The sequence below is a fragment of the Cynara cardunculus genome, assembly GCF_001531365.2.
Source record: "Cynara cardunculus var. scolymus isolate 2C chromosome LG 3, CcrdV1, whole genome shotgun sequence".
Taxonomy (NCBI): domain Eukaryota; kingdom Viridiplantae; phylum Streptophyta; class Magnoliopsida; order Asterales; family Asteraceae; genus Cynara; species Cynara cardunculus.
Window position 1 is genome coordinate 8,085,724 of NC_037530.1, and position 11,078 is coordinate 8,096,801.

An 11,078-nucleotide genomic window follows, 5' to 3' on the forward strand; every position below is an offset into this window, starting at 1 on the left:
AATGAAACAGACATGTTCCACCCTTACCCCATGGCACATGATGGAACAAGATGGAACAAACTTACATTTTACCAACATAATCTCAAAATAAAACTTAATTCTATTCTTAAACATTAAATAAGTCTATTTTTTACATTTTGTTCATTTTTTAGATTTTATTATTATATTTATGCTTTTAAACTTTCATTTTATTGTTCTCTAATATTTTTATATGTATTTTATTATATAGTAATAATAAAATAATGTAAATAAATATAAAAATTGGAAACACATAAACTTTCTATTTTTATGTCGTTTTAATTATTTTGACGAAAATTTTGTAATGATATATTTTATTATAATTTAATAAATTACACAAATTAATCAAAATATATAAACAACTCATTAGGAGTAAATTGATCATTTTTATTCGTTCAATTTTGTCTAATTTTTTATCTTACAAAATATTGAACAACTGTTTTGTTATGTTATATTTTATCATATCTAGACACCAAACACATCCATAAGAATCATATATTTCTTATATATATACTATATTACAAAACATTTGACAAAAAACTCTAAAAAACTATTTTTTATGTACGAAGTACTGTATATTGATGCATATTACTTAAAATTTCAGATTACAAGTAAATTATGCACAAGTACAACTTATTAAAGCTACATGTTTGAATTCGTGTAACTAACTACGGATAAACATAATCAAATAGAGGATAAATATCTAATTTTAAAATATAAAAAATCTAAAATATAATTAAGATAATTATCGAGTTCTAACAAAATAATTAATTATTATCTTTATAAGAAAATTATATTATTAAACCAAATATAAATAACTTCGTTATTAACCTAAATTAGATTATAATAAAAAAAATTGAATTAAAAATTACACAAAAGATAATGAATTTTAAATAGTTAATTTGATGTTAATATCGATATATTTTTGTCAATATTTGATATCTTTAAATTTATATTTTATTAAAAATAAAAACATTATCGTTTTTCAAAATCACATAAAACCATATTATAACATCGATTGAGATAAAAAAATAAAATAAAATATTAAAATCAAGATGTATTTTAATACATTATTGCGAGTTCATTTTAGTTGTAAAATAATGGAAATATAAAGGGTGTTTTTGTGATTCAATATGGATTAATGACTTCTCTACTTTGAAGAATTCCGTGTTTTTCTGGTTCCGTTTAAAATTTCCTGTTTATTCGTCTTTTCTGTTTATTCCAATTGGATTTGGGAATTGGGAATGCTCTCTCTTCGATCCTCCTCGAATCTAATCCCTTCCATTTACTTTCTTCTTCTTCATCATCAACCTTTTCTGCATGGTTAGTTTCTTCAATTTTCTTTATCCCTTTTGCTTTTTTCAAGGAATTGCTTCAATGTTATGGACCCCAAAAAGAAAGAGGATTTCAAATTGATTCTTACCTTCCCCCATTCATCAATTTTTGTATTTGGGGTGATTGAATTTGGTCCCATTTTGGTAGGTTTTTGGCAAGTGTAGAGAGAAGGAATGGCATATAGGGTGGATCACGAGTATGATTACCTATTCAAGATCGTCTTAATCGGGGATTCGGGTGTCGGAAAATCTAACATACTTTCTAGGTTTACCAGGAACGAGTTCTGTTTGGAGTCTAAATCCACCATTGGTGTTGAATTTGCTACAAGGACTCTACAGGTTTGCCCCTTTCTCCCAAGCTTATTTGCATATCCAGTCATTCTATTTGGTCTATGATGTTAATCACATTCAATTCGGACATGATTGCCTTTCACATGTTGCATTTCAATACCTAATATGTTCGCTTGTCACTGTTAGAATTTCCAAGATAGATTAATTGATCATGAGTTCATTGATTTTTTATGGTTTGTGCTTTTGATTATCTATTCAGTGCATACAAGATCATATACAAAAACTGCAATTTGAGTGCTGCCATGGAATATGGAGCTAAGTATGTATCTACATATAGCAATGTACATCAAGTTGGAGAAGTGCCATTAGTATCTTGGGTTATGGATTAACAATTCTATGTATCTTAATTACTGTTGAATGCACACAATCCACTACAAGAACTGTGGTTATATATACATGCCCAACCTGCTTTTGACCAAATGTCCATGGAATTCGACATTTCACCATACATATACAATGCTACATTCTAATCAAATGTCAAATACCAAATACCAAATGTATACGATCCGTAACATACTACATCAAACACACCAATTACCACGTTATATACGTTTGTGCAACCATCAAAATTACATTGGCCAAAAAGTTAGATACTTGTTATTTCCATTAAATGCTGACATTGGTTAGATGGACTTGTGGCCAGATCATGTTAGACAATGAGGTCTTCCTGGTGGAGTTGGGAGTTGCGCCTATCGTAGATAAGTGGAGAGAGAGAAAACTATGGTGGTTTCGTCATGTTCGTAGGAGACTGATGGCGGCACCAATGATGAGAGTGAAGATTATGGTGGTTGAGGGGGCGAGGAGGATGTTGGATGATGGACATAACAACCTCTGATTGAAGTTCTTGGAGACGTAAACTGGGGTAGTAGAGTGAGTGTAGGAACATAGGCCTAGTGTCGACAGGAAGAAGGGAGTTTTTGAGGTTGAGGGTGGAGCATGGGAGGTTTAGGGTGTCGGGTATAATTGATACAAACAATGCACAAAAGTCTCAAATCAATACCAAAATGTGCAAAGATGCAACCTAACAACCAATACTGAAATTAGGGATCATAAATGTGTCCAAATGTACCAACAAGTAGAAAATGCAGTCCAAATAGATACCCAAACAAACTAAATGCAAATAAATGCAAAGAACACCAAGATTTAATGTGGTTTCAATATCGTGAGATTGTGTACATCCACGGGGGAGAGACGGAGCTTGCATATTGATGAACAAATGGAGGAGAATACAATGAAGTTTACCTTTGCAATGATCCTACAATCGATAGGTAAAACTTCTCTCAAAGTGCCTTAAAATCAGTGCAAAATCGCCTTAGGGAAGAGAGCCACCAAAAGTCTAGCTAAAACCCTAAGAGAAATGACTTGAATGCTGAAAACAGCCTTCCACGTGACATACCTGTGACCTAAGTCGCGGGTAGGTCGCCCGCACGCCCCAAAACACGGCCCGCACGAACCCGCGCAAGCTTCTGGTGTCCACTAGCATACACGACACAGGTTGTGACAACCAATGCCCGATATTTGGGCCCAAATCAATCAGCTTCAAAGCGGGCAATTGGTGGTGGTGCGTATCAAACTTTCAACATAGGGAGCTTGAAGGTAAGGTTTCAGGGTCCGTTGTTAGATGGACGGTTGTTTGTGTTTTCCTTACTTTCTATATGTTTTATTCTTTTTAGTTTGCTCCTTTTCTTTATTCTTTCTTCCTTCTTTCTCTTCCTTCCGTTTTGCTTCCACAATGCTTAAGCCGAGGGTCTTCATGAAAACAACCGCTCTATCCTTTGGGGTAGAGGTTAGGTTTGCATGCATTCCACCCCACAGACCCTGCTCTCGAGCGGGATTTACTGGGATCATTTGGTTTGGTTTGGTTTTGCTTGGCTCACATTGGTTCAAAGTTCTACCAATAATTATACTACCCAAAAAAACATATGCTGATATTGAATTACTATATAATTAGCTTTAAGCATTGTAATGCAGGTTGAGGGGAAGACGGTGAAGGCACAAATATGGGATACAGCAGGTCAAGAAAGGTACCGAGCAATCACAAGTGCTTATTATAGAGGAGCAGTAGGTGCCCTCTTGGTCTACGACATAACCAAAAGACAATCGTTTGAAAACGTGCTAAGGTGGCTTCGTGAGCTAAGAGACCATGCCGATTCCAACATTGTGATCATGTTGGCTGGAAACAAGTCCGATTTGAACCATCTGAGAGCCGTTCCTGAAAGCGATGGTCATGTGTTAGCCGAGAAAGAAGGGCTTGCATTCCTAGAGACTTCTGCACTAGAAGCACATAATGTTGAAAAGGCGTTCCAGACGATATTGTTGGACATCTATCAGATCATAAGCAGGAAGGCACTGGCGGCTCAGGAAGCGGCAGCTGCTGTTCCTGGCCAAGGTACCACCATAACCGTTACTGATAGTGGGAACGCTAAGAATAAACAGAAAACTTGTTGTTCGAACTAAAACTAAAACGAAATACGTATTTGTACATTTGGCGGATCACGATTATGAGATGCACTGGAAATACCCAAAACTAACATTATGGCAACAACAATTGGCCCCTTAACTGCACAAGGTTTGCAGGCGTGAGTTTGGTCGACAGAAGACATGAAAGTGAAAACTTGAAAAAGAAAAAGGAAAGAGAGAGACGATAGAAGATTGAAGATTGGTTGGTTTAGGCATAGAGAATTAGATTATAGAAAGCTTTGTATATGTATATTTTGTTTAAGGAAAGATGTGTGTATATGATCAATCCAGCTTCAATTAACATCATACAGTTTTACTTCCATTTGGTTGTTTACATGCATTCTTGGCAGACTCCTAGAAATATCTACATATAAGGGGCCATTTACCAAACGCTTACCCGGATAAGCGCTTACCAAGTAACATGATGATCTCACCGAGAATCTTACCCGGTAAGAGCGAGACACGGACCAAGAGTCTTATCCGGTAAGTGGGGGCGATGACTCTTACCATGGTAAGCGCTTACCGGGTAAATTGTTGCATATAATATCATTTTGGTGGATTAAAATCTTACCCGGTAAATAAATAATAGTGTTAAATTTAACCGGTAAGCACATACCGGGTAAGTGTTTGGTAAACGGCTCCTTACTTATACTGAATTTGTTTGATTTGCTTTTAAATGAAATATACTGAATTTGTATAAATTTATAATAAATACTGGTTAGAATTAGTTCGAAAGGAGTAACTATATGGTGCTAACCAATAAAATTTCTTTTGAAAATTCAAAAAATATATATATATATATATATATATAAATAAATAAATAAAAGAAAGACTGCAATGTTTGTAAGAATAAGTCAAAACGCAATTATAAAAAACATTGTTTTTGACAATTGTGGTGATAAATCATTCAATTTTTTTTAAGTATATAATACTTATATACGACAAATGTCACAAATAAAGTTAAACACCTTCTTTATCTTTGACGAGGTTTGAACCCCTGACATCTTAGGAGACCAAAAGATACGATACTGCTAGGTCAAAGGCTACAATACCGCTAGACCAAAAACCTTTTAGTAAAATCATTGGCTTTCTGCATCTTGGCAACAGTTGTTTATTTACAACAAAAGAACAAGAACAATGCTTGTTGTCTACCGGTTTCAATTTAAAATGGTTGCACCATGTGTGTAAATATATTTACAAACATATATTTACAAATATTTGGGTTGTGATGCATTAGTTAAGATTATTGGGAATGTAGTGGTAATCTCATTTTCACTTGTTCGAATTCAGGCGCTGCCAAAACCCTTATGTCCATGCAGGGTTCACTTGTGATGACTCTAGGCCATTCATGATCACCAGTTGGATTAGTCGGTGCAAATAAGTTAAGCTTGATAACTACGGTTACAAGAAAAACGATCGAAGAGTATTAGATAATGCGCCATAGACATATTTTTCGTTTATAAAAACCGTAACACCTTTTTTAGACTGCTAAAAGAAATGCTACATGACCTTTTTTGTGAAAATCTTTTTCCAATATTACTTTATGCTTAACAATAATATTAGCAAGAGGTTATGGTTCATAAAATTCGACTTATAATGAGGTATTAAGTTTTCGTTTATTAGTAAAAATATTACTAAACTATATGCGAAGTCAAACATTGTAACTTTTTAAACGAATACAAAGTATTTGTTATCCGATTCCAAAACTTCAAACGATAATCCTACGCCCATCTAGTATTTGTAAGAGTGATGTAAAAAGTGACATATATGTAATATTTCAAATTGAAGAAGTTAATCAAAGAGTGAATGCATTAGTGTTTAGTTAGACGGAATTTCATGGTGGAGGTTACACACGATATGGGTTTCAGTGAAATATTTTTTGAACCAGACTCAAGTTGGAGAATGAAGATCGTGAATGCCCCAACTTGCCAAGAAGATAATGAAAGCGTTTCGTGCCTAGAGCCTTCATGAAAATGTTTGCAGTTTGAGATGCAGAATATATGCGTTCAGGACGAATTTCTTGAGACTCCACATGTTCACGTAACTATTTATCACCACATGCTTTGTACGTTCGTGGAAGACAGGATTGTTGGCTATCTAGCGAGCAACTTGGTTGTTGCAATAAAGTGGAGTCGATCCATGTTGAGATGCCTCAAGGTCATTAAGAAGCCAACGTATCCAGAGTATCTCGCTAACCGTGATTGTCATGGCTTGATATTCTGCTTCAGCACACGATCGTGAAACCACAGATTGCTTCTTTGTTTTCCATGATATTGGTGCTCCTCCCAGAAGAATTAGATATCTCGTCCTAGAGCGTCGGGTATAAGCACAACCAAGCCAATCTATATCGCTATACGTGACCAAATTCAGATCACCATCTTTTGGGAAAATATTCCTTGACCCGTAGATGACTTGAGATATCGTAAAACCCTCATGACAACATCCATGTGTTTTTGTCGAGGGTTTGAGACGAACTGGCTTAGTATATTTACTACACATACTATGTTTGATCTCGTTACTTGCAAACAGAGCAACCGTCCAATCAGGCGTCTGTATCGATTTGCGTGAACAAGTGGACTATCATTACATCGATCAAGTTGCAAGTTTTGTTCCATAGGAAAGGCACTAGGGCTGCAACCTTGAATACCACTGTCTTCCAGAATATCCAATGTATATTTTCGTCGACTAAGGACGAGCCCATCCCTAGTTCTCGCAACCTTGATTCCCATAAAGTACTTTAAAGGCCCCAGATCCTTAATACTAAATTTCTCATCGATGAATGCCTTCGTTACTTGTATTTTTGTCAAGTCGTTCCCAACAATAATCACATCATTGACGTATATTAAGGCCGCAACATATACATTGTCTTTCTTGTAGATGAAAAGAGAGTGATCAACATTGGATTGTTTAAAGCCCTTACCCAAGAGAGATTCTGTGAATTTTTGGTACCAATTTCGTGACGCTTGACAAAGACCATAGAGTGGCTTCCTTGATTGACACACCCTTGTATCACCTTTCTTTAAGAAACCTTGAGGTATCCTCATGTAAACTTCCTCGTCAAGGTCACCATGTAGGAAGGCGTTGTTCACGTCAAGTTGATGGATGATCCAGTCTTTCTTGGTGGTGACAACCAATAGACTCCTTACAGTAACAAGCTTTGCTACCGGTGCAAAAATGTCATGGAAGTCTACTCTCTCCATCTGAGTAAAACCCTTCGCTACTAAACGGGTTTTGTATCTTTCAACCTCTCTATTGGGCATGTATTTGATCTTGTACACCCACTTGGAATCTATTGCTAGTTTTCCATGTGGTAATGCTTCCAAAGTCCAAGTCCCATTTTCTTCTAAGGCTTTTATCTTCTTTTGCATGGCATCTCTCCACTTGGGATCACGAATGGCCTAGTGAAAATGTTTGGGCTCATCATGTGAATTGATGGGCCATAAGAAGGCCTTATGTGGATGAGAAAACTTATCATAAGAGACAAAATGAGAGAGAGAGAGGGTGTACCGTTGAGGAACCTTGATCAGAAGTGGGTTGTGAGTGGTTTATCGATGGAGCTAGCTTCATGATAAAATATTTAAATCGTTTTGGCTGAGATCGATTTCTTTTGTGCACATCACTAGGTTGGCCCAAGTCTAGGATTTCTTCTTCATTAGTTGTTCCTGTCACATCTGGTAACTCATCTTCTTTTGTGTCTAGTTCTTTTGTCTCATTCGATGGTGAGGGAACTTCGTTTTCAATTCCCTCCTTTTGTTCAACAGTAAACTTGGAGGAATTTTCTTGTTCATCCTCAATGAAGTTGAAGTCTTCTTTCTAGATGGTTTGACAAGTATTTTTGGCAACATGAAAGGGAAAAATATGCTCCATAAATTTTACATCTCTGGAAACAATAATTTTGTTTTCATTGATGTCGTAAATTCGATAGCGTTTTTTTCCTTGTGGATACCCAATGGCGGGTCTCCCCCTCATTGCGAACTTGTCCCCCTCTGTGTCAGTGTTCCTGGATAAACCAAGCAACAAGGACTTTCATGTGTTCATAATTCGGTTTTTCTTTAAACAAAAACTCGTAGGGAGTTTTATTTTCAATGGCCTTTTAAGGCAACTTGATTATCATATAAGTGGCAGTGAGAACAGATTCTCCCCAAAATTTTGCTGGGAAACTAGCTTCAAACCTTAAGGCTCGTGCCACTTCAAGTAGATGTCGGTGTTCTCTTTCGACAACCCCATTTTGTTGAGGGGTGTGTGGGCAAGAAGTTTCTAAAAGTATCACATGCTTTGCATAAAAATCAACCATGAAGTTGGAAGTAAACTCTCCTCAATTATCACTTCTTATTCTTTTAATACTTTTTTCAAATTGTGTTTTGTCCATGTTGTAAAAATCTATCAGACAATTACTCGCTTCTGAATTGTGTTTGATTAAGTAAACCCATATGGCCCTACTAAAATCATCAACGATGGTCAAAAAATACTTGGCACTCGATAATGAAGAAGTGCGATAGCCGCCCCATATGTCACAATGTATTAAATCAAAACAAGCAGAAGATTTTATTGAACTATCCGAGAAAGGCAATCTAGTGTTCTTAGCTTTTTCACAAGAATCACACACTTTTCCTTTCAATAAATGAGAAAAATTATCTAGAAAGCTGATCTTATTGAGCTTCGATTCCAACGCATGTCCTAACCTTTTGTGCCAAACTTCAATATCAACCTTAGCTAGCATCGCTCTATTTCCATCTACTTCTGAATCCATCCAATAGAGACCACCTTTGCATTTACCCGTTCCAATCAGGTTCCTCGATTGTAAGTCTTGTATTACACAAATATCAAGAAAAAAAGGTTACGGCACAATTAAGTGCTTTCGTTAGTCGGCTAATAGACAAAAGATTGCATTTGAAGTCTGGAATATGTAAAACTTCTGTTAGTTCCATTTCATTAGGCAGCATGCAACTTTCGGTTCCTTTTACATGAATTAAATCTCCATTCAGAATGGTAACTGGTGTCGTTCGTTGGCTATCCTCTTTGTTTTGAAGTAAATCACCATCGTTGGCCATATGCTTAGTAGCTCCTGTATCAATGCTCCAGTCTTTATTTAAGAACATCTTACCAGTCATGTTGACACTTGGTGATGTCGAGTTCAAGGATGCGCTTGTCTCATTTGAAAAACGCTTCACGAGCTTCATATATTATTCGGTAGTTAAGCATGGGATTGGACTTGATTATGTTCCAACAAATGTCGCTGCCTTGGGTTTGCCCTTTTCTTTCTTGGACTTTCTTGGCCATCAATCGGGATACCCGATTCTCTTAAAACATCCATCTTTATTATGACCATCATTTCCACAAAAGGTGAAATGTTCTGGTTCTTCATTGTTGCTCCTTTTTGTATCCCTTTGGAACATCCTATTGCGTTGCATGTCAGAGTATGTGTTGTTTTCCCGTTGATTGAAGACACTCGTCTAAAAAGCTGCAACCTCAGCGACATGTCTCTTTGTTTCCGAGATGTTTCTTTGTTGCTCATCATTAGCCACAAGATGGTAGGCTATACCTAAAGACGAAGTTGGTTTAATTGTCAAAATCTGTGTCTTGACGGTCGAGAAGGCATCATCCAACCCTATTAGAAACTCATAGAGTTTCTCTTTGTCTTTCGACTCTGTCAGTTTTCTTCCGACACCGCAGGTGCACCGAGGCAGAGGTGAAACGGATTGAATTTCATCCCACAACGCTCGGAGTTTCGTGTAGTATGCTGAAACAGAAGCCCCATCTTGCTGAGTATGAGTCAGCGACTGTTTTAATTCATAAGCTCTCAGGGCGCTCTCTTTCCCAAACCTTTCTTCGAGATCTGTCCAAATTTTCCACTGTTGTGTTGGCATACTTAACACTCATCCTTATATCTTTTCCATTGCGGTAGTGAGCCAGCCTTTTATCATCACATCGCACCGCATCCACATCGAGTAATCTGATGTTCCTTCATCAGGTTTCTTGATTGATCCATCAACGAAACCCATCTTGTTCTTTGCAAATAGAAAATTTCTCATCTCCTGAACCCAATCACCGTAGTTGTTGTCGGTGAGAACTTCCTTGACATGCAACTGCTTTGGGTAATCGGAAGGGTGGATGTAATTGGGAGAGCTGGGGTTAGGGGTCTCGTCATTGTTCTTGGCATTGTTGTTTAGGCGCCATCGTTCTTGCTGTTCGGGTCGCCTCCGGCCATAGTTCTGCCGAGGAGGTGTTTTGGTTTTCTTATGAGTCCCTCTCTAATACCAAAAAGGTATTAATTTTCAATTAGAGCTATACTAGTTTTTGACATTGTGCGTTGCGCGATAATATTTTTTAAATTATTGAAGTTGGCTAAATGAGTCGATAATCACATTTATATATTAAACTAATAAGAATCAATATTACCTTTGATATATGAATCCACCTTATCATTATTGGTTTTTTTTGAATATATATATATATATATATGTGTGTGTATATAATTAATAAGCTTTATATATCAATCTTTTATCATATCAAACTTTGTAATTGGTCCAAAATCATAAAAAAAATATGTGAAAAAATTGATTAAAATCATGAGGTGTATTATAAGAATTGTTTTATCATAATACATATCAATTTATTTCTTACATATATTCTCGTAATATATTTATATTCACTAAGCAAACATTGTGTTGTTACTTACTTTAATATAATTATTGAATATTTTTTGCAATTTACTTATATTAGTTCATGATATACTCATGTAATCTTTCATGGCCCAAATACCTTTTTGAAACCCATTTTTTCCTACATGCGATTGCTCAAAGTGAGACAATAATAGCTAGTATTATGATCATTCCAGATATATAAGAGTTTGATTGATTTGCTAATTTTTTTCATTTGATTTGTTCAAATTTTTTAGATTTGTTTTAGACAGTT

General features: G+C 36.0%; 1 protein-coding gene across 1 annotated transcript; it reads left to right on the plus strand.

Moving 5' to 3' along the window:
- The first annotated feature begins 1,236 nt into the window (after positions 1 to 1,236).
- Positions 1,237 to 4,319, plus strand: LOC112508817 (ras-related protein Rab2BV-like). Its single transcript, XM_025113603.1, has 3 exons — positions 1,237 to 1,341; positions 1,501 to 1,691; positions 3,675 to 4,319. Exons 2-3 carry the CDS (start codon positions 1,527 to 1,529, stop codon positions 4,158 to 4,160), a joined length of 651 nt encoding a protein of 216 aa, XP_024969371.1. The 5' UTR covers positions 1,237 to 1,341; positions 1,501 to 1,526; the 3' UTR covers positions 4,161 to 4,319.
- Positions 4,320 to 11,078: the final 6,759 nt, after the last annotated feature.